Raw genomic sequence first — 22502 nt, 5'->3', positions numbered from 1 at the left:
ATCAAATTAAACAACAAAATGAAAACAAGTACGCGGCTACAATAGTATTGTACATGTATTGTAAGAAACGTGTCTTTAGTTGTACATATAATTATGAAGTGTTCAGCACATGGCCTCGAAGTAACCACCGCAGTATGTACACTGGTTCTGTTGAGTCAGCACTTTGTGTAGCCAGCTGCCTGCACAGAGACCACGGTGATATTAATGAGTGAATGGTTAGTTTGATATCCTCACCTGGTTGGGTGTGTAGAGATGAGGGGGAGTTGACCACACCCCCACACTGCACACACACACTACACTCACTACACCCACTCACCAACACCATAGTCAGCGGACATACATCTGCAATAGAATACAATAATAGGCCTGTCAATAGTTATATAGATGGTGTATACAGCTTGCAATGGTCACTTACTTTTACTGAGTAACGAATAAAGGCTCTAAATCACATCCTTGTATGGTCATGCATTTAAGGTACACTGACCCACAAGGGGACAGTACAGTGTAGACAACACCACACAAAACACCATAATAAGAGACACAAGGGGTCGGGAGTACAGTAGTGCACATACTAGCTGGTCACACTCACCCCACGAGTGTCCACTGGGACAGTGATAGGTGAGGAGGTTGCCATGGAGGGTCACATGATCATCACACACTGGACACTCCTGATTAGTAGTGGGGCCCTCGTACACTCGCTGGGGGTCAAAGGTCAATCAATAAACAATAAAACAAATACCTATAATAATTATAATTATAGACACTAACAGAATATAGTTGTGTGTTGACTCCGTATGCCTTGAGCCATGATATCATAAGACCAGCACTGAGTGTACTGACAGCATCTATAGCTCCCTCCTCTACCTCTCCTAGACACCACTGGGCATGCGCACACACCACCCTCTGTCTGGCTACTACCAGCTCATCACCTGACTGCGTGGGAGGGGGAATCCCTTACACACACTAACAGTACAGTAGCAAGTTGTACAATTTTGCATTTAGAGCTGAAAATTGGAAACTGCGATGTGCAACAGGTTCTACGTCACCATTCTGAGCTGTACGAATAGTTAGATTACACTTGTGGGTAGTTCATATGAAAATGTTTACCAACGAGAATTACCAGCTATATAGGAGACATGTACACGAGGTGGCCTACTCTACTACCTGTTGGTTGATGATGGCTTCTTGCAGTGTCAGCAAAGCAGACAATCTCGAGTCACTGTATAGGAAAGGTGAGAACACTGCGTGTTGTGTCTCCATAGCAACGTACTTCTTGTGGGCGTGATCTAGAAGCAGCTCTAGATAGCCACTATGAGTGGGCATCTGGCGGAGGATCTCAACGATATCCCATGGTGATATTACCGTTGGCAACGGCCTGGTTACCACGGTGTCATTGGCAATATTTAAGAAGTATAAAGAGCAACCTTGTTTCTTCTCTTGATTGAATCGCTCACTGCAAGGAATGGTTACTAGGGACAACAGCGTACGTACGAGTTGGTTACTAGGGCAACAGTGTATGTACGAGTTGGTTACTAGGGGTAACAGTGTACATACTTGATAGTGACAGCAAGGAGTAGTGCGTTGTGTGATAATGCAAGACCATGTGCGGCTAAAAGGGTGTGGCCAGTGATCCCCGTCCTAAGTGGGTGTGGCCTAGTATCACCTACCCTCCACATCTGGACACTCCCGTCTAGTGATGATGACAATACTGCATTCTGATTGGTCGCTACCAGCCCTGTATAATGGAGAGGTTGTAAAGATTGACACAAAGACAAACTAGCCACTAACCCGATATTGGTAACGAGTGCACGCCACACACTGTGAGGGGATTCCCCTCCTCCAGTGGACACACTATTAGCATACTGCCCTTGGCAAACACAATGTGTTGAGGTAGGTAGGTCATGTGATACACAGGCACAGTGTCATTGGTCCATATGCTCTTGACATTGGCTGAGGTGAAGTCAGCATCCATCCATTGCAGACACATCACCCGACCATCAGTACAGCCCACGCTCACACAAGGGTCTACAAGAGAAACAGTTATACCAAAGATTGTACTATCCACGATCATCTTGTAGTACATCTTGCTACACCCGCTGATTTGGCCATAACTTGAGTACCGTTTACTCAAAATTATGATTTTCTGAAAGCTTAGAAAAATACCTTTCAAATAGTGTGTTTCAATCCAAACTTTTGTTGGGCCCTAATTTGTCATTTTTCGGCCTCGGACCATGGGCTATTTATTATCCATACTTTTATCTCTCAAATTTTGATCGTATAATTTGAAAGATCTCTTTCTAAGCTTTCAGAAAACCATAAAAATGTTGACTTTCGATCCACAGAATTCAAGTTATAGCAGCTGAAAGATTTCCAAAATCATTGATTAAACGGAGGGAGGGGGGGTGTCTTTCAACAGCCATAACTTGAGTACAGTTGATCCAATGTCAAAAACGTTAGGATTTTCTGAAAGCTTAGAAAGATTCGTTTTAAATGATGTGTTTCAATCCAAAATTTCGTCGCGGCCTAATTTGTTATTTTCCGGCCTCGGACCATGGGCTATAATACATGGTACGGCTTAATTAGAAAATACTTTTATCTCTCGAATATCAACTTTGATGGTACCATTTGAAAGGTCTCTTTCTAAGCTTTCAGAAAAACCTAAAATTTTTGATTTTCGATCCACAGAACTCAAGTTATGACAGCTGAAAGATTCCCAAAATCATTGATTAAACGGAGGGGGGGGGGGGGGGGGGGGGGTGTCTTTCAACAGCCATAACTTGAGTATAGTTGATCCAATGTCAAAAACTTTAGGATTTTCTGAAAGCTTAGAAAAATTCGTTTCAAATGATGTGTTTCAACCCAAAATTTTGTCGCGGCCTAATTTGTCATTTTCCGGCCTCGGACCATGGGCTATAATCCATGGTACGGCTAAATTAGAAAATACTTTTATCTCTCGAATATCAACTTTGATGGTACCATTTGAAAGGTCTCTTTCTAAGCTTTCAGAAAAACCTAAAATTTTTGATTTTTGATCCACAGAACTCAAGTTATGGCAGCTGAAAGATTCCCAAAATCATTGATTAAATGGAGGGGGGGGGGGGTGTCTTTCAACAGCCATAACTTCAGTGTTTTGCGTTCCCGTGAGTGGGTTCAATTCCAAATTGGCAAATACTTTTATATCTCTCGAATATCAATTTTGATCGTACCGTTTGAAAGATCTCTTTCTAAGCTTTCAGAAAACCATAACATTTTTACTTTGAATTCGGATCCACTGAACTCAAGTCATGCTGAGAGAGTCCTACCATTATATCATACCTTGAGTGTGGCACCACTTTAGACTACACGCCCACTCCCTCCCCTCTCCACAGTCGGTTAGTAGCTCCGCCCATACCACCTTCACACCATCACTGCATGTAAGAATGCATCCTCAGTAACGACCACCCACACCACACACACACACACCACACATCCACACACCTTATTGACCCAGTGACAGGTAAAGACATCTCCACAAGTACCAAATGACCTGATCGGGTTGCCATAGCAATGATAACACACCCACTCAGCATACAGGGAAGCCATGAGAATGCAGTACAGAATGAGAACATAGCTTTGTCGTGAGGAGTCATGGTCACGGCTATTTCAGCGTCCAATAGAATGTCAGAGATTGTTAGAACATGTTTCCAGAGCTTCCATTGTGAGGTTGGCGGAGTGTACAGAGCCAGGCGACCACTAGCAGTCAGTCCACACAACACACACCTGTGTAACGCACACACCATTTGTGAATTGTATAACCTTAAGTCACATAATTATTTTCTGCTATTTGAGCAAATAAGAGCAAACATTTGTAATTGCAGATAAGGAAATGCAATGAATATCACGAGTAATTAGGATGATTTCACAAAGTTCAGCAGAATTTAGCAGAATTTAATACCAGAAGAATGAGCTATATACAGTTGAAATCGCTAGTAACAATACCAATGTCATAGTGATACTATTGATGATTATAATTATAAGCTATAGTTACCCCCTGTGTTGATTGCAACCCAATGGCGACCAATCAGATCGTTTGAAGGGATCATATGATAGAGTGGGCGTTGCAAATGCTGGGTCCAGATGTTGTGTGACTGTGACTGGTCTCGGTAGCTCCTTTGTGTGAGGTGTGAGGGCGTGTGCAGTGGAAACCATCATGAGTGGCTTGTGTGAGGGTGTGGAGGGTGTGGGCGGTGACCTCAGCAACGTCTGTATTATATACATGGTATGTTGTGAGGATAGTAGCCGAGGAGAGTTGCTTACACAGACTATAATCATCTCTGGAGTAGTAACTGCCATTCTGTGATCTGCTGACCAGCTCAAGTTGTCCACATCTTGTCCGTGTCTTGAGAGGTGGTGAAAACGGTCAATGCTAGTGGAGGCCATCTTTATAAAGTGTTTCCATGTGGGTTGGCGCATGCGCATTACGTGAATCATTAAAGATGGCGTCTTTCAACAAGGATATTGATTTCTCGTCCATGAGAGCTGACTCTGATGTAACTGGATCGTCTACAGGACTATACTGGCTTAACCCACCTCGCCTGTGCAGTATGGAGGTGGGCAAAGGGCTTAAGGTAACTCCAACATCAGGCAGTGACTATTGGAGGAAGACCTACGAAGATCCCCCTGCTAGCCGGGCTACTGGCAATGGACTAGTGACCAAGATCCCTCCTCATGTCAAGAGATGGAGTGTTTCTACAGTGTTGTCCATGTCTCTGGTGGACCAGTACGACCAGGCAGGGCTTATGGTGTACGTTGATGACCTCCATTGGTTGAAGGCTGGTATAGAGTACGAGTGTGGCTCTCCCAACATGAGTAGTGTGGTCACTAATGGAGAGAGTGATTGGAACTACTTCCCCTGGTCATCTGTAGAGGAGGTGGTCTTGCGTGCAGAGCTGGAGAGGTGTGGGTCTGTCCTGGCATGCAAGGTACATTCATGCAGCTACCTCCATTAGTATCATGTCAACCTGTGCTATTGATACAGTGTAGTATATTGTACCCTTCCATTTCTGTACCATTGGCTGTATCATCCATTGGCTCTATCATAATAATTATGTGGAATGATCATTAATCTTATACCATTAGTATGTGCAGTACTGTGACGTGGTCCCTCCCTGTTAGGTGGAGTACTATCAGGCTGGTGTGTGGAGGGTACTGCGAGAGGCTCCCATTTACACTGAACAGGGGTCAGAGGTCAGCGTTGGGATTATGGCAGCGGCACCAAAGAACGAAAAGGGGACTCCTGCTATGGAGGTGGTCTTCAAGAACCTGAACATTACTACACTGTAGTACAATAGAGAGTAAATTGGAATATTGGAATTTTATAATATTTGTACACAGGTGATTTTATATATACATTAAAAGTTTCAGAGTTCAACGTGGACTGGGGTAGATTCTTCTTCTACCAGGAGAGTGATGATACACGTTGGTGTAGGAGACTCCTCTGATTTCCCCCCCGAAAAAGTAGTGAATAAGTCAAGAAAAATCACATTTTCTTGGCCTGGTTCGTATACATAGGTGTGATTTTTTGTCCAATGTCGGATTAACCATGAATGATCACCTTCCAAACACTTAGGGAGCTCATGTTCCGGTAAAATAAGGTCAGGGAAATCTAATTGAAACTGCGACCATGTATTTGCTTGCGATTCTGTCTCAATGACAAATTTCAATGTGTTCCCATCGTGTTCCTCGGTAAAATCCACATCAGAATTGTCTATACGAAAGTTAATTTTCAATATATTGCCACAATGACTAACAAAAGACGGACTTTCAAGCTTGCGATCGTGCTTTGAGGGATCGAAGAAAATGTAGCCAAAATCCATGATCTCCCAGTTGAATATGGTTCTCTGTAACAGATTGGATGTCTTCCAGGTAATCTCTTTGTGAATGATGGGAGCAGTGCTAGCCATCTCAGCCATGTCTACTGTAGATGTAGTCTTTTCCACAGCTGAGCATGTACAGCTAGCTTGACTGATGGTCTCTTCTGATCTTCAAGCATCCTCTGCATGCGGATATGCACACACACATTGTTCCTGTAGCAATCCGCGGCCATACCCCAAGGCAACAATAATATTATTGTGGGTGGACGTTTTCTGAAAGAGCAGCCACGCCCATCTACAAGCAATTTACTTTTTTTTCAAAATTATAGAAATTTGTTTGGGATTGATTGAACAATAATCATAAGTTATGTGTGGTGTGGTAATGAGACTAGTCTTTCTTAGTTCCGTCACAGGCTACGATCTTGACTTTGGTGGACTGGATGATGTCATTGCCGTGCGTCTCTTTGAACTCTACATCTTCGATGACACAAGTCCAGACGTTGTCACAGTAGCGGTACACACGCAGCTTTCCCTTGAATGAGTACTTGGTCTTGGCCTTGTGACTCAGGGTAGCGCTAATACTGCGATCAAACTGTTTGATTACTTTAAGGGCCAGCTCTGGAGTAATCTGTTGAGTACTGATCTGCTGATCTAGTGCATCTTGTAGGGAGATACCCAGAGTGGTGTTGCGATAGTGCTGGTAGGACATCCTGGAGGGAAGGAAGGCTGATATAAAACACTATTGATATATATACAGCTGCTTACACACACATTAGGAGGACACTTTAATACACTCATGACTAGTACAGACTAACCTCCTAACAAGGACGAGGGGATAGTGAAGATACTTGTACTTGTAATTGTGTTGATCCTATTAATATTTTTTTTACTGAATTTCCAATTAGAGAGCACCAACCTGTGTCAAAGGTCACCTTCATTATATAAAGACTAGGGCCGACTCTCTCGATCTCTAGCTCTCTCTTTAGCAATGGCCGTCCGCTCAGCTCTCCGACTGCTCCGACCACTCTCTAAGGTATGCCCTCCTCTGTGTGTGTGTGTGTCCCAACTCATCCCCTGCCTAACACAGGGCAACACAAGATGGACCCCCAATCTAACCTCTGTAAGTAACACCTTGTGATTATACACATGTAGTGTATACCACCCCGCCCCCAGGCTAGGTACGAGACAACAGACTGCGGACTAAAGGACATCATGGCCGACCTTGTTCCTGAGAAACAAAAACAAGTAAAAGAGTTTCGAGCTAAACACGGCGACTTTGTTGTAGGAGATGTCACTGTTGATATGGTGAGTAGTACAACACTGTGTATAGCAATACTGATCCTCTTGTCTCTCTTTCCTACCTCCAGATGTACGGAGGCATGCGTGGTATTCGCGGCCTAGTCACAGAGACGTCTCTATTGGACCCAGAGGAGGGGATCAGGTTCCGTGGCTACAGTATCCCTGAGTGTCAGGAGCTCTTGCCCAAGGCTGATGGTGGAGCAGAGCCTCTACCAGAGGGTCTCTTCTATCTCCTCCTCACAGGAAATATACCAACCAAGGATGAGGTATGTACATGTGAATAGCTTAATTATTGTCAAATACCTATAAGAACAGTAATTGCATACCAAGCCAATAATACACATGTGTTGATGTCTATATTATACGGGCACTGCGTTACTATAGTATAATATCTCTGCTCTTATTGTCCTCCCCTGTGTTTAGGTGAGGGCCATCTCCAGGGATTGGGCCAGTCGCGCTGACCTCCCTCAACATGTGGTTCAGATGGTCAACAACTTCCCAACTTCCCTCCACCCCATGGCCCAGTTCAGTGCTGCCGTTACAGCGATGCACTCTGAGAGCAAGTTTGCCAAGGCCTACGCTGACGGTACACACAAGACAAAGTACTGGGAGGTCAGTTAGAGCATGCAGAAACTCAGTACACACATGGACCACCCTACTCTCTCTTAGAATTGCTTATTTTGCTTCCCTGTACACTAAACTGTGATGTCATACCCCCCCCCCCCACACACAGTCTACATATGAAGATGCTATGGACCTCATAGCCAAGCTGCCCACACTGGCATCTGCCATCTATTGCAATGTATATCGTGATGGCAAGGTTGGAGCCATCGACCCTAACAAGGATTGGTCTGCCAACTTCACCTCTATGCTTGGCTATGATAATAACATGTTCACTGAATTGATGCGTCTCTACCTGACCATCCATGCTGACCATGAGGGTGGGAACGTGAGCGCTCACACGTGTCATCTCGTGGGCTCTGCACTCTCTGACCCTTATCTGTCATTCTCTGCTGGTATGAATGGCCTGGCTGGACCCCTGCATGGGCTGGCTAATCAGGAAGTGCTGGTCTGGTTGACTAATGTATTTGAGCAAGTAGGATCGAATGTCACTAAGGATCAGCTGAGAGAGTTCCTGTGGAGCACTCTCAATAGTGGTCAGGTGAGTGAGTAGACCACTGGTCAATGGACTAGTGTAGCTATTGTTTTCTTACAGTGTATGCTTTCTCATGTGTGAATGTGATTACGTGTTCTGTACAGTGTGTGTGTGTGTGTGTGTGGCTGCTTTGATTGTATTGTATTGTGTGTGTGTGATGTGTACAGGTTGTGCCTGGGTTTGGCCATGCTGTACTGCGTAAGACAGACCCACGCTACATGTGTCAGAGAGAGTTTGCTCAGAAGCATCTTCCCGACGACCCAATGTTCCATCTAGTCAGTCAACTATTTGAGGTAGCCCCTGATGTCCTTACAGAGCATGGCAAGACTAAGAACCCATGGCCGAATGTAGACGCTCACAGCGGAGTACTGCTACAGGTACTTTATTAATACACTACAAAATTTGTTTTTCTTAGCTTTAATTACTTGTTGTGAGTATTTGTCCTCCCTCTCTACAGTATTACGGTATGACTGAGATGAGCTACTACACTGTGTTGTTTGGTGTGTCTCGTGCTCTGGGTGTACTCAGCTCCCTGGTGTGGGACCGTGCACTGGGACTACCAATAGAGAGGCCTAAGAGCTTCACCACCGAGGCTCTCATCAAGATGGCCAGCAAATGAACACTTGGATATATTAGCTAGTACTTAGATAGTAGGCTAACAGTGTAGAAGTACTTCAACGTATAATTATTAATATTGACAAATGATTTTTAGTGAGAAAATATCAATTAAAATCAATCAAATCAATGAAAATTGGAGTCAGATAAACAGTTAGTGTTGATGAGCTAACTGTCCATGACACCCAGAATATCTCCATCTCTGAACAGCATATAATCCTACAGAGAGGAGATGATAACAGTGATGATATGGTTGAACACACACATGCTACCAATTAACGTATACTCTAAGCAATCAAATGATTACTATATAAACTCGTACCGTATCTTCAAAGTTGACCTTTGTCCCCCCATACTCTGGTACTAGGACCTTCTCCCCCACCTTGACTACCACAGGGCGCTCGCCACCATCCTAGAGGGAGGGGGATAAGAGTGGCCATTGAGACATTGCAACAGTGAGTACCTCTGCAATCCTCCCCGGACCTATTGCTATCACGGTGGCCACGTTGACCTTGTCCTGTGCCTTCTCAGGTATGAACAACCCGCTCTTGGTTTTCTGTATATAGCCATCACAGAACAAGTGTTGTAGTGCATATACTCAGGACATAATATTACAGCCTACTACAAGGTTGTGCTTACTAACACACTAGTGTGACTCACTGTCTCTGCAGCCACTCTCTGCACTAGAACACGGTCCATCAGTGGTCTGAATGCTCTGAACGCGGCCTGCATGTGAGGGGGGGAGTACAGCGTGCACTACACAGAGCAATACTCACCATAATCAATGAACTGAGTGTGATGAGAGATGAAAATACTTGTCAGAGATGTCTTTATTGACTTGAATGGCTTCCCAGGTACACGTGGTGGAGGACTTAGCGCATGCGCAGTGGATAGACTTGGGTGTTGTAAAATGAATTGGAGGAACAAAAGGAAAGAAGGAAGACTTCTAGAAGCCCCACTCCACGTGTTTTTGCGCATGTCCTCTTGCATCAGATCCACGTGGAGTGCATTAAAGAAGTCTTGATCTTGAAGCAACCTTTCTCTGCAATTATCAGGTCAGTTTGCATGGCAATGTCTCCTACACACCACACACGATACTCTGCCCTGCTTATGGTGTGTCCTGACTAGTCTGCATGTGCAGTATACTCATAGATCTATGGTATTATGTAGCACCTCCCTCCCTCAGTACTAGTCATCATGTTGAGAGCAGTGAGAGCTGGTAGCCATATGAGGAGACTCATCTCCCTGAGACCAGTCACTGGAGCCAGGCATTATGCCAAGGATATCAGGTTTGGAGCGGAGGCACGCATTGCCATGCTCAAGGGTGTGGATATCCTCGCCGATGCTGTAGCCGTCACCATGGGACCCAAGGTAGGGGTTCAGTATATATATATATATATATATATACTGGCGATTAATTTCATTATATCCAAGCATCTTATTAAATACCTAATTGGCCAGAGTAATTAACAATAATGCTTTTATAGGGTCGCAATGTGATCCTTGAGAAATCATGGGGCAGTCCTAAGATCACTAAAGATGGTGTCACGGTTGCCAAGGGGATTGAACTAGAGGATAAATATCAGAATATTGGAGCTAAGCTGGTTCAAGATGTGGCCAGCAATACAAACGATGAAGCTGGAGATGGCACCACCACGGCTACTGTCCTAGCCAGGTGAGTGAGTGATGGGGCTTATCATGAGCTGTGTGGACACAGGAAGACACTGTGGTTACAGAGGGAACTATTGAAAACCTTTGTTCTTACAGATAGTCTATTGTTGTGTTACTAGATGTGGTGGCATCACATACACAAGTGTTGAATTCATGTCCCCAGGTCAATTGCTCGTGAAGGTTTTGAGATGACGTCTAAAGGTTGCAACCCACACGAGGTTAGGACTGGAGTAATGGCGGCCACAACTGCTGTAATAGAAGCTCTCAGGAATATGTCCAAGCCTGTCACCACACCAGAGGAGATTGCACAGGTAGATGGTAATAACTATGTACCCTTGTTACTGAGTGGCCTTTGTTCAGGTGGCTACCATATCAGCCAATGGTGATCGTGATATCGGCAACCTCATCTCCACGGCCATGAAGAAGGTTGGCAAAAATGGAGTCATCACTGTCAAGGATGGCAAGACACTCGTTGATGAGCTGGAACTCATTGAGGGAATGAAGTTTGACAGAGGGTTTATATCTCCATACTTCATCAACTCTCCCAAAGGTATAAATGATTGCAATAAAAAATACATTTAATTCATCAATTTTAAATAATTACAAATTTTTTTCAGGTAGCAAGGTTGAGTTTGAGAATGCCCTGATTTTGTTCTGTGAGAAGAAGGTGTCTAGCATGCAGTCCATACTGCCAGTGCTGGAGATGGCTAATGCTCAGAGGAGACCTCTCCTCATTATTGCCGAGGATGTGGACGGTGAAGCTCTCACCACTCTCGTTATTAACAGGTATATAGCAGCAGCTATGAATGTGCCTACCTTCGTCGTATGTGTTGCGAATTATTAGCCGTTACCTACCCATCTATTGCATCACTGTACTGCTATTCTATTACAGGCTTAAGGTTGGCCTCCAAGTTGCTGCAGTGAAGGCTCCAGGGTTTGGGGACAATCGCAAGAACCAGCTTCACGATATGGCAGCTGCTACGGGAGGTATAGTGTTTGGGGACGATGCTATTGAGGTCAAACTGGAGGATGCTGTATTGAGTAATATGGGAGAGGCCGCAGAGGTCTTGATAACAAAGGACGACACGTTGATCCTCAAGGGAAAAGGGGACGAGAAGTCCATCTCAGAGCGTATTGAGCAGATCAAAGATGAGATAACCAACACTACATCAGATTATGAGAGAGAGAAGTTGGAGGAACGATTGGCCAAGTTATCAGATGGAGTGGCGGTGCTTAAGGTGACAGGTCCAGTGCATTTTGCTACATTTGAGAGCCCATTTTGCTAGTAATTTGCTAGTTCCTATGCTAGCAAATTTTGTAGGCCTAAAAGGAATACTAGCTGTGTAGCATGTGTGTCCACATCGCTGTCTTGCTGGCTGTAGATTGGTGGCTCTAGTGATGTGGAAGTGAGTGAGAAGAAGGATCGTGTCACTGATGCTCTCAACGCCACCAGAGCTGCCGTGGAGGAGGGTATTGTACCAGGAGGAGGCGTGGCATTGCTCAGGTGACTATCACATGACATATGATATCAGGAAATACAAGTAATACTGTTTAGATGTCTGAAGGCGATAGAGGAGCTGAAGATGGAAACATCTGATCAGCAGGTTGGTGTGGAGATCATACGCAAGACCCTCCGCACGCCATGCAGTACCATTGTCAAGAATACTGGCGCTGACCCCGCCCCCGTCATAGAGAAGATCATGAGCTCTCCCAGTGTTAGCTTTGGTTACGATGCTCTCAAGGGAATCTATGTGGACATGATGGAACAGGGTGAGCTGTGGTGTGTCGTGTGTGAGTGTGTTGTGGGTGTGAGTGTGTGTGTGTGGTGTGTTGTGGGTGTGAGTGTGTGTGTGTGGGTGAGTGTGTTGTGGGTGTGAGTGTGTGTGTGCATGTGTTGTGTGTGTGGGTGTGAGTGTGTGTAGTGTGTTGTGTGTGTGGGTGTGTGTGTGTTGTGGGTGGCCTTTCTAGATGCAAATTCTGTGATAAGTTGCATTTTAGTTTTTTATTAGGTATGATTTATGTGGTGGTATAATTATGATCACAATGGTTGCCCCTCTGTGTGTGCAGGTATCATTGACCCCACTAAGGTGGTCCGCTCTGCCCTCCAAGACGCTGCTGGAGTAGCCTCTCTCCTCACTACAGCTGAAGTGGTTGTCACTGACATGCCTAAAGAGGAAGCAGCTGCTCCTGGAGGTGGAATGGGAGGCGGCATGGGCGGAATGGGTGGAATGGGCGGAATGGGAATGTGATAATGAAACTAAACTAGTCCAATTCAATCCTGCTATTAGTGAATTTATTTTTGTTCTTTTTGTGTGTTCCAAAGATGTGTCCCGTATTTATTTGATTTATACGCTTCCTGATAAAAATGAAATTAATAATTGGTAACAGATAGCCCTCGGCTTGTAATAGAAACAAGCTAGCTTTGTGCGGCCTTTGTTCGAGCACATAATTATTTCAATCAAACTCGGTTTATCTCTTTCCTTGGCAATCTGTTGTAGAAATTACAACAATGGGTAAGGAATCGTTATGATGAATTAGATGAAGTTGTATGTGAGCTCCTCCCTGACAAACAAACTGTAGTCTAGGTAACCGCCTTATCAGTCAAGTAGGCTAAAAATCTGTGTCCTTTGATGTAAGCTTTGATGTCTCTTTGTGCATATGTAGTTATAAAAAAAAAAAAAAAAAAAAAAGAAACCTTTGACTAGCTAGGAAGAGTAGCAGCAGTAGGCAGCAGTAGTAGTAGCAGTGCAAGCAGGACTAGACTAGATTAAAAAGTTGGTGGAAAGAATAACTGACCGTTTGGACGTCACCTGGCTGCCAGACTTTCATCTGGACTCTTCCCCCTGAGTAGCTGGCCTTTCTCTAAGCCACAAAACTGAGCAAGAAGCTGAAGAAGCAGCTAGACAGAGACATGTACCTAGCCTTGAGAATTGGGAGGCGTGGCTCAACTAGTTAGCCCAGCCCAGAGGAATTGTTACCGTGGGTACTGAACAACCGTAGAAGTAGGGCTACCCCTGGCTTTACTGAATTAACTAGCTGTGTCTGCTGTCTAGTTGGACCAGATTTAGCTAGATAATGGGGTAGAGAATAGTTGAGCGGTGCTGTGTGTAGCTTGAACTGTACTGGCTGGCAAGAATCTAGTAAGCACCCTATGCACTGATAACTCGTCAGAATGGAGGGTATGTTCTAGGGATCTGGACAGCTGTACATCCAAAGGAGCCAGGGAGTGCCAATCATCTTCTCCCAGTCTCTGACACGCTAAACAAAAGGAGCTAGAACTGGGAGTCCCAGCTAGAATTGCTAGCCGGATCTAGACTAATAGAATGACATGGAGGCGTGGTGAGGCCGGATCCACACTAATTGATCGACCTAAAGACGCTCCTGTTCCAGATTTCACGAATGGCAAGGAAAGGGTTATTGGAGAAAACATTTTTATGGTAAGTTAAGTTAGCAACTAAAATAAACATTGTTTCAAAGTAATACGTATCTCTTCCAAGAAGAAAAGAAGTGATGCATTTAGTGACTGGGTCAATCAACCCTAACCAGTACTGGCTCAACAGTAAGGGCATGTGGGCGGGCTACATCACAGGAGTGGCTATACTTCACTACTCCATTCTGAGTATGCCATTTCTCACTACTGCCATGGCCTGGACCCTAACACATGTCATACACAATGTGGTGAGTGTGTGAGTGTGTGTGATGTGTGTGTGGGGGGGTTATAGAGGTATTATATGCCACTCCCCCGTATATACATGGAGTGTGTGGTAGACACTTGTTAGTATGCCACGCCCCCTAATTGACCCCCTTCCCTCGACTCAGGTTATGTACATCATGTTCCATTATCTGAAGGGCACTCCCTATGCCACGGGGGACCAGAGTGACTCACGACGTCTCACCAACTGGGAGCAGATTGATGATGGAGACCAACTCACTTCCACTAGGATCTTCCTGACCTCTGTACCTGTTGTCCTGTAAGACACAATTCATCTCGTAGCTAAGTTTAAGAGGCCATAACTTGTGTTAGAAATGTCCTATTTCAAAGCAAATATGTTCAGTACAGTAGCTCTTTGGTGTTGCAACAACAATTATGTGTGTTTAGATTAGTGATTTATAGCTGAGTCATCAGTGTACCCTTCACTGATTATCTGTATACACAGGTTTACTCTGGCTAGTGTGTTCACTGCTGGGAACACCCCTCATACCATCGTCAACATGACTGTACTCATGATCGGGGTTATTCCCAAGCTGCCTCTACTGCACAAGTTCAGATTGTTTGGCATTAACAAGTACTGACTCATAATTATTATCAGCTACTGCCAAACTGTGTGTATTTAATTATGAACTGTATAATTATTTATATAGCTGCTGTGTTTACATCACCACCTGTATCCCGTTGCACTCACTTTATTATTGCAATCTTCAATAAAAAATAACTATTATCAATTTGCAGCTTAAAGTACAAGTAATGTGTTCCAGCTAGTTCAATTATTATTATAGTTAATCTTGGTCTTCGTCATCATCAAAGTACACGGTAGGAGCTAGTCTGATATATGATCTCTTCTTCTTGACTTTCTGACAACAGAGGCATGCAAGACTGGTGATGAAGAATGTGACTATAGCAGTACCAGGTATAGACACACCCACTGCAATGGCCAGGGATGTGGTGCACTCTTTACCAACGTTGGCACATGGAGTGGGAGTGATGGGTCCAGATGAGTGGGTGGATGTTGTGGGGGCGTGATACTGTGAGGAGGTGTGCGTGGGTGGGGATGAGACATTGAGAGAGATTGTAGGAGTATTCGTATGAGGGATGAAGGTCCTGGACATATTCGTAGTGTTGACAGGTGAGGGAGTAGTACTCATCAGCAGTGAGGTAGTAGCATTAGCCAGGATGGAGGTAGTAGCATTAGCCAGGATGGAGGTAGTAGCATTAGCCAGGATAGAAGAGGTAGCATTGAGTTGTTTCGTGGCTGTAGTTGCATTCACACTACTGCTTGATACTAACGGTAGAGGGGTGGCTGTAACACTAGTGGTGGATATAGGGACATGGGTGGGTGTACCACTAGCACTAGGACTAGCACTGGTGCTGGAGCTGGTGCTGGTGCTGGTCTCAGTGGAATTAAATGTAACAGAAGAACTGACTGTTAGGGTAGCAACCTCTGCTGGTGGGTCTCCATGGATACTGGCCACTGTCAGCACTAGGATCACTGCGCTAGTCAACAACAACTTCATCATCATCATGTCAGTCTCTTAGCTTTCTTTATAGAAAGGGGCGTGGCATCAACAATATGGAGGAGTGGGTCACACCCCTCTTGTTGGTCTAATGACGTCACTGGGAAATCCCTATAGTGATCTCTTGGTACCTCTCTGGGGAATTCCCTTGCTGAACAGATATCACATTCAATGTTAACTAAAACAAGACAGAGAATGAAAGGAGCAATGTTTCTCAAAAGTTTGTCTCTAGCTTTGGTCCTCTCTGCCTCTCTGACACCTGTCAAGACTGTAGACACTACCACAATGGTCATGTCTACGCCAGCTATGAACATAACTGTTTTTGGACCCAATATGACTGCTTCATCAATTCCCAGTCTCTCTCTAACGCCCACAAGTTTCTCGTCTACCATACCCACGCTTTCACCGTTCACACTGGTCCCATCCTCCACCCCCAGCTCCACACCAGTCACACCCTCCACACCCACACCCTCCACTGACCCTTCGGCCAGTATTCACGCTCGAGTGGCCTTAGGTGTGGGGCTCACCATGTTCCTGTTAGCCATCACTATACTGGCAGCACTGCCTCTTGGCTTCTACCTTTACAGGAGATTCAGTCGCATTAAGGGGCACAGACCGTACGAATCACTTCACGACGACCTATAAAGCTATAGAACTAAACAATTTATCAGATCCTCAATCAGTCAAATTATCAAATTATCATGCTATAGTATTAACGTGTCAATCACTAGAAAGTCATCATTTGTCATCATTATTGTGCATTTTGTCCAGATTTAAAAATCATTAGTTTGCATTGAAACTGAACTTTAATTCTTATTAAGTTAGGAAAAATTTGGGAAATACAAAGTTGCTGAGCTTGTATTTTAGAAAGTGTTTCTGTATTATATTTTGGACAAAGGAGCTGCTAACATGAGTCAAAATAGGTGAGCTTTGCATGCTACAAGACGAGTATATGTTTCTCATTGTCAGTCAACACTGGCCAATATGTGTAGCGTGTGTTCAGTTTGCATGTTGAAGGTGCGCTCCTATTAGAAGCGACCATGTGGTCTGGTTGACTGCACGTATGTGTCTTCCCTCTGCAGTACTCTTCATCCCACCATCAAATGGGCACAAAGAGCTGATACCGTCCTCCTAACAATCGAACTGACGGACATCAGAAATGAAAAATACACCCTGGATGAAAAAGTGCTGAAATTCTCAGGTGATGGTGGCTCTGAGGGCAAACAGTACTGTGTGGAGTTGGAGCTGTTTGGAGAAGTTGATCCTGAAGTGAGTTCACCCAACCACCCACATAAAAGTGTTGAAATGTACACCCCTACCCCCCTCCCACACACTGTAGGAGTCCAAACAGAAGAAGAGTGGTAGGGGACTATTCCTGGTCATTAAGAAGAAAGAGAGTGGGCCGTACTGGCCGCGACTAATTGCTGCCAAAACCAAGGTAGCTATTGTAACTTATACTTAATATTTTGACCCCCTCCCTCCTCCAGCCTTTGTACATTCAAACAGACTTTGGTAGATGGAAGGATGAGGACGAGAGTGGCTCTGAACCAGAAGAACCTGCTGGTGAAAATAACGACCTGAGCAAAGTACACACAACACACACACATTGAGGTTATGGTACCGTGTGATGGCTCTCCCTTGCAGTTGATGCAACAGATGGGAGGAATGGGCGGCATGGGAGGTATGGGAGGTATGGGAGGCATGCCTGGAATGGGCGGCATGGGAGGTATGGGTGGACTCAGTGGACTAGGTGGAATGGGAGGACCAGGAGGACCAGACCTGGGAAATGTGGATGTAAGTTACCATGATTGTCATGATAACACTGCTGTAATACTGCCTACAGGAGCTTGAGAGTGACAGTGACAGTGATGACCAGGACATCCCTGACCTGGAGTCCTGACCCTGATGGTGTGTGGGGAATAATCATGTTTGTGTTAATAATGACTCTTCTCTGCAGTTGATTGATGAATCGAGTGTTCCATTTGTTTTGCAAATATTAATTTACTGAACTGAAAAATTCTCTTTTCTGTTGGTTTGTTGTGTTCTAATGTGATCAATATAATAATAATTTATTATTATAGAGCAGTCTATTAACTAGCCTCCTTCACAAGGCCTAAGAGCGGCCTGGAATCGAGGCTATCTATTTACAAGAAACTTGAATATTTTTAACATAGGGCACACCTCGAAGCAGCACCAGTTCAATTTGTGGTGACGTCACTGTTTGTGGAGTTCCAGCCACGCCCCCTCTAGCTGCAAGCCAAAGCTTCCAAGATGTCTCCATTGGTTTGGGTTGTTTTGTTGGCTGCTCCACTTCTCTTGTACCTTATCTACCGTTACCTGCGTGCCCAGTTCTGGGTCCTCGCCTCCACCGACACCACCTCTCCAGCAAACCCATTCAAGAGCTATGCAAGGTAAGGGAGGGACTCACTGTGACTGTGTCACCATGCATAGATATATTGAAAACACACTGTCAATCCTATGTACAACCTACTAGCTGTATACCGGGCACATACTCTGTAGTCCGTGTATTTAAATACGACGCAAAATATATATCTCGTTGCACTAGTTTAATATAATAAATTATGACGATGTGATTGGAACGCTTGTATAAATGCTTCTTAATTATTCATGACCGGCATAATTGACTTGTCTGACTGTCCCCCGCACTAATAACAGGGGCAGGAAGGGTCTCCCCATTGAGCTGGACCAAAAGAAGAGAGATAAGGTCATCAAAATGAGTTTCTCCCTGGACAGTGTACCTGCTTCCCTGGATGCCATCGTGATAGGCTCTGGCATTGGAGGACTCTCAGTGGCCGCCATACTAGCCAAGGCTGGCAAGAAGGTACCCAACCAACATCTCTACTTGTAGCAGGTTGCAGTAGGTTCTCTTGAAGTGATTTCATTTATTCATTTTCAACCACACACACACACACACGCACACACACACACGCACGCACACACACACGCACACACACACACACACACACACACACACACACACACAGGTACTAGTGTTGGAGCAGCATGATCAGGCCGGTGGTTGCTGTCATACTTTTATTGATAAAGGCTTCGAGTTTGATGTTGGCATCCACTATGTTGGTGAGATGGCCGAGGGAACACTGTGCAGAGTACTAGTTGATCAGCTCTGTGATTCTGGAGTAGAATGGCAGGAATGTGATTCTGTGTACGACACTGTCGTCTTTGGAATGGGTGGAGCCAATCAAAGGGAATTCCCCATTCCAGCTGGGCGTGGCAAGTTAGTAGAATCACTGGTCAACAGATTTCCACAAGAGGACAAAGCTATTCGCAAATTCTTTGACATTTTAAAGCGTCTTCGCCGCTCCACCCTCACGATGGCGTTGCTTAAGATGCTGCCAAGATGGTGTTCTAATCTTGTGATCTCCAGTGGTTTGTTGGCATGGACCAATCCTGACATGGCTTACTACCAAACATCACTCACGCAAGTACTGGACGATATATTCACTGATACTGAGCTGAAGGCAGTGCTCGCATATTCCTTTGGAGACTATGGTAGGGTAATCAACCGAGCTAGTAATGTCATGTATTGTTGGCTAGTACATATTTATACTGCTAACCTTAGCGTCACATGAGCATCTTTGAACGATTGTAACTTTAGTACCGTTAATCCCATGTCAACTATTTTTGGATTTTCTGAAAGCTTAGAAACATTCCTTTAAAATGGTGTGTTTCAATTCAAAATTTCGTCTGGGCCCTATTTTGTTATTTTTCTGCCTCGGACCATGGGCTATAATCCATGGTACGGCTTAATTGGCAAATATTTTTATCTCTCAAATATGAGCTTTGATTACACCATTTGAAAGGTATTTTTCTAAGCTTTCAGAAAATCCTAAAATATTTGACTTTGGATCCACAGAATTCAAGTTATGGCAGCTGAAAGAGATTGATGAAACGGAGAGGGTGGGGGTGTAGTTGAACATCTTTCAACAGCCATAACTTGAGTACAGTTGATCCAATGTCAAAAATGTTTGGATTTTCTGAAAGCTTAGAAAAATTCCTTTAAAATGGTGTGTTTCAATCCAAAATTTCGTCCGGGCCCTAATTTGTCATTTTTGGCCTCGGACCATGGGCTATAATCCATGGTACGGCTTAATTGGCAAATATTTTTATCTCTCAAATATGAGCTTTAATGACACCATTTGAAAGGTATTTTTCTAAGCTTTCAGAAAATCCTAAAATTTTTGACTTTGGATCTACAGAATTCAAGTTATGGAAGCTGAAAGAGATTGATGAAACGGAGGGGGTGGGGGTGTAGTTGAACATCTTTCAACAGCCATAACTTGAGTACAGTTGATCCAATGTCAAAAATGTTTGGATTTTCTGAAAGCTTAGAAAAATTCCTTTAAAATGGTGTGTTTCAATCCAAAATTTCGTCCGGGCCCTAATTTGTCATTTTTGGCCTCGGACCATGGGCTATAATCCATGGTACGGCTTAATTGGCAAATATTTTTATCTCTTAAATATGAGCTTTGATTACATCATTTGAAAGGTATTTTTCTAAGCTTTCAGAAAATCCTAAAATTTTTGACTTCAGATCCACAGAATTCAAGTTATGGCAGCTGAAAGATTCCCAAAATCATTAATTAAATGGAGGGGGGGGGGGGGGGGGGGTGTCTTTCAACAGCCATAAACTTCAGTACAGTTGATCCAATGTTAAAATTTTATGAAGCTTAGAAAAATTCCATTCAAATGATGTGTTTCAATCCATCCAGGTATTGGCAAATTGGCAAATACTTTTATCTCTCAAATATCAACTTTGAGGATATCATATTTTAAAGATCTTTTTCTAAGCTTTCAGAAAAACATAACATTTTTGACTTTCAATCTACAGAATTCAAGTTATAGCAGCTGAAAGATTCCCCAAATTATTGATTAAACGGAGGGGGGGGATAGTTGAACTGTTTGTCCTAATCACAACACATTCCTTGTAGGGACTGTCCCCAAGGATGCATCATTTGGAATGCAGGCAGCTCTGACCAACCACTTCACTTATGGAGGCTATTATCCGATAGGAGGAGCTAGCGAGATTGCCTTCAATATCATACCCACCATAGAGGCGGCTGGTGGGCGGGTCCTAGTGAGGGCAAAGGTCAACCAGATACTGATGGATGAAGGCAAAGCAGTGGGTGTGTCTGTCAAACAAGGTGAGATCTGATTGGACGGAGCGTAATATTGCTAGAGGTAGCATCAAGAGTGCAGAGCCTCCACTGTTTTGGTGGAGCATATAATTATATCATGTGATTGCCAATACTTGACTGTAGGTCACACAGTGTATGATATCATGGCCCCTCTGATCATCTCTGATGCTGGCCTCTACAACACTGTGGAGTTGCTCCCTCCTGCTAGTGGACTAGAGTCCGCACTGACTCATGTGCGTCACGGTGTGGGACTCATGTCAGTATTCATAGGACTGGATGGTAGCCCTGAAGAACTAGAGTTGAGGGCAGGGCATGTGTGGGCGTTCAGGGACTCTGACCTCAACGCTATCACTGCCGAGTATGTCAGCACACCACTGGAGGACATTGCCACGGCCAAGGTGAGTTACCATAGAGATTACTATAATGTTTTGTGAGCATCAAACATAGCGAATTTTATCACATAAATAATAGCAAAAAATCTCTGCAGTATATACATGTAGGACACACGCAATACATTTTCTGCTGATTTGGCTCTTTTACAATTAAGGTTTTTTACGCGCAAAACAAATAAATTTATACCCCCCACCATGCGTAGGTGCCTCATGTTCCTGTGTTATTATACCCCCCACCATGCGTAGGTGCCTCATGTTCCTGTGTTATTATACCCCCCACCATGCGTAGGTCCCCCTCATGTTCCTGTGTTATTATACCCCCCACCATGTGTAGGTGCCTCATGTTCCTGTGTTATTATACCCCCCACCATGCGTAGGTCCCCCTCATGTTCCTGTCATTTCCATCAACTAAAGACCCAACGTATAGTCAGCGTTTCCCCGGAAAGTCTACAGTTGCCATAGTAACCATTGCCCCGTACGAGTGGTTCCAGGAATGGGAGAACGAGCGAGTGCTGCGTCGTGGCGATGAATATATCGGCATCAAGACAGCGCTGGCCAATCAGATGTGGGAACAGGTTCGTGCCTACATCCATACACTCCACACACTCACACCACACACACTCACACCACCCACACACACTCACACTCACACCCACACACACACACAGGCGGTGGAGTTGTTTCCTAAGCTGGAGGGGCGTAAAGTGTACATGGATGTGGGGACCCCCCTCTCCAATATACACTATCTGGGGACCCCCCGCGGAGAAGTGTACGGTGTGGACCACAACACAACTCGTTTCTCCCTCCAGGCCATGAGTGACCTTCGACCCCAGACGAGCGTACCAGGACTCTATCTGACAGGACAGGATGTGTTTATGTGTGGCTTCATTGGTGCAATATTCGGGGGCGTGTTGGCTGCCTCCACTATCCTCAAGAGGAACCTCACTGGGGATCTTACCTCACTCAGTAGGGTCGTCAAGAGGGAGGCAGCAAAGAACAAGAAAGAATGACTTTTTGTATAAAACTGTGTTTCATATATAAAACTGCTCCTTTGTGTATTATTTGTAGTTGTACAAAATATGTTTTGCGAAAAAAATTTATAATGTGT

General features: G+C 44.5%; 11 protein-coding genes across 12 annotated transcripts; 7 read left to right on the top strand and 4 right to left on the bottom strand.

Annotated features, from left to right (window-relative positions):
• Window position 1: 1 nt before the first annotated feature.
• LOC135347209 (uncharacterized) lies at window positions 2-4444 on the bottom strand. The gene is made up of 12 exons (XM_064545064.1): window positions 4297-4444; window positions 4028-4242; window positions 3478-3759; window positions 3316-3407; window positions 1789-2025; window positions 1555-1735; window positions 1271-1453; window positions 1165-1219; window positions 769-933; window positions 590-698; window positions 235-342; window positions 2-179 (listed from the first exon to the last, which is right to left on the bottom strand). Exons 1-12 carry the CDS (start codon window positions 4417-4419, stop codon window positions 103-105), a joined length of 1827 nt encoding a protein of 608 aa, XP_064401134.1. The 5' UTR covers window positions 4420-4444; the 3' UTR covers window positions 2-102.
• Window positions 4445-4452: 8 nt separating this feature from the next.
• On the top strand, window positions 4453-5402 carry LOC135347229 (uncharacterized). Its single transcript, XM_064545112.1, has 2 exons — window positions 4453-4961; window positions 5155-5402. Exons 1-2 carry the CDS (start codon window positions 4476-4478, stop codon window positions 5320-5322), a joined length of 654 nt encoding a protein of 217 aa, XP_064401182.1. The 5' UTR covers window positions 4453-4475; the 3' UTR covers window positions 5323-5402.
• Window positions 5403-6240: 838 nt separating this feature from the next.
• LOC135348129 (transcription initiation factor IIA subunit 2-like) lies at window positions 6241-6561 on the bottom strand. The gene has a single exon (XM_064546305.1). The coding sequence runs from the start codon at window positions 6559-6561 to the stop codon at window positions 6241-6243; it is 321 nt and encodes a 106-aa protein (XP_064402375.1).
• A 177-nt stretch (window positions 6562-6738) lies between these two features.
• LOC135347218 (probable citrate synthase, mitochondrial) lies at window positions 6739-9048 on the top strand. Its single transcript, XM_064545076.1, has 8 exons — window positions 6739-6885; window positions 6940-6972; window positions 7026-7157; window positions 7220-7417; window positions 7575-7763; window positions 7885-8313; window positions 8475-8684; window positions 8765-9048. The coding sequence occupies exons 1-8, from the start codon at window positions 6841-6843 to the stop codon at window positions 8924-8926; spliced, it is 1398 nt and encodes a 465-aa protein (XP_064401146.1). The 5' UTR covers window positions 6739-6840; the 3' UTR covers window positions 8927-9048.
• Window positions 8981-9838, bottom strand: LOC135347238 (10 kDa heat shock protein, mitochondrial-like). Of its 2 annotated transcripts, XM_064545122.1 has the most exons (5): window positions 9699-9838; window positions 9583-9648; window positions 9386-9478; window positions 9245-9334; window positions 8981-9141 (listed from the first exon to the last, which is right to left on the bottom strand). In XM_064545122.1, the coding sequence occupies exons 1-5, from the start codon at window positions 9699-9701 to the stop codon at window positions 9091-9093; spliced, it is 303 nt and encodes a 100-aa protein (XP_064401192.1). In that variant the 5' UTR covers window positions 9702-9838; the 3' UTR covers window positions 8981-9090. The 2 variants fall into 2 exon arrangements, with proteins under 2 accessions (XP_064401192.1, XP_064401191.1); XM_064545121.1 differs by lacking the exon at window positions 9699-9838 and having other exon boundaries at window positions 9583-9654.
• Window positions 9827-12946, top strand: LOC135347210 (heat shock protein 60A-like). The gene is made up of 10 exons (XM_064545065.1): window positions 9827-9977; window positions 10109-10293; window positions 10410-10597; window positions 10757-10904; window positions 10954-11143; window positions 11211-11379; window positions 11486-11831; window positions 11976-12097; window positions 12149-12363; window positions 12661-12946. The coding sequence occupies exons 2-10, from the start codon at window positions 10120-10122 to the stop codon at window positions 12840-12842; spliced, it is 1734 nt and encodes a 577-aa protein (XP_064401135.1). The 5' UTR covers window positions 9827-9977; window positions 10109-10119; the 3' UTR covers window positions 12843-12946.
• Window positions 12947-13428: 482 nt separating this feature from the next.
• LOC135347237 (ORM1-like protein 1) lies at window positions 13429-15036 on the top strand. The gene is made up of 3 exons (XM_064545120.1): window positions 13429-14271; window positions 14413-14564; window positions 14751-15036. The coding sequence occupies exons 1-3, from the start codon at window positions 14104-14106 to the stop codon at window positions 14884-14886; spliced, it is 456 nt and encodes a 151-aa protein (XP_064401190.1). The 5' UTR covers window positions 13429-14103; the 3' UTR covers window positions 14887-15036.
• On the bottom strand, window positions 15012-15884 carry LOC135347227 (uncharacterized). Its single transcript, XM_064545110.1, has one exon. The coding sequence runs from the start codon at window positions 15832-15834 to the stop codon at window positions 15091-15093; it is 744 nt and encodes a 247-aa protein (XP_064401180.1). The 5' UTR covers window positions 15835-15884; the 3' UTR covers window positions 15012-15090.
• A 136-nt stretch (window positions 15885-16020) lies between these two features.
• LOC135348128 (G8 domain-containing protein DDB_G0286311-like) lies at window positions 16021-16470 on the top strand. The gene has a single exon (XM_064546304.1). The coding sequence runs from the start codon at window positions 16021-16023 to the stop codon at window positions 16468-16470; it is 450 nt and encodes a 149-aa protein (XP_064402374.1).
• A 122-nt stretch (window positions 16471-16592) lies between these two features.
• On the top strand, window positions 16593-17897 carry LOC135347230 (uncharacterized). The gene is made up of 7 exons (XM_064545113.1): window positions 16593-16748; window positions 16908-17094; window positions 17165-17263; window positions 17313-17411; window positions 17470-17619; window positions 17669-17733; window positions 17783-17897. Exons 1-6 carry the CDS (start codon window positions 16735-16737, stop codon window positions 17723-17725), a joined length of 606 nt encoding a protein of 201 aa, XP_064401183.1. The 5' UTR covers window positions 16593-16734; the 3' UTR covers window positions 17726-17733; window positions 17783-17897.
• Window positions 17898-18052: 155 nt separating this feature from the next.
• LOC135347207 (all-trans-retinol 13,14-reductase-like) lies at window positions 18053-22501 on the top strand. Its single transcript, XM_064545063.1, has 7 exons — window positions 18053-18236; window positions 18502-18667; window positions 18831-19356; window positions 20796-21008; window positions 21126-21400; window positions 21772-21969; window positions 22063-22501. Exons 1-7 carry the CDS (start codon window positions 18097-18099, stop codon window positions 22402-22404), a joined length of 1860 nt encoding a protein of 619 aa, XP_064401133.1. The 5' UTR covers window positions 18053-18096; the 3' UTR covers window positions 22405-22501.
• The last annotated feature ends 1 nt before the right edge of the window (window position 22502 follows it).

Source organism: Halichondria panicea, chromosome 14, assembly GCF_963675165.1.
Source record: "Halichondria panicea chromosome 14, odHalPani1.1, whole genome shotgun sequence".
In the NCBI taxonomy this organism is placed as follows: Eukaryota; Metazoa; Porifera; class Demospongiae; order Suberitida; family Halichondriidae; genus Halichondria; species Halichondria panicea.
The sequence above is the reverse complement of the archived record's forward strand: the minus strand, read 5'-3'. Positions and strand labels throughout refer to the sequence as shown.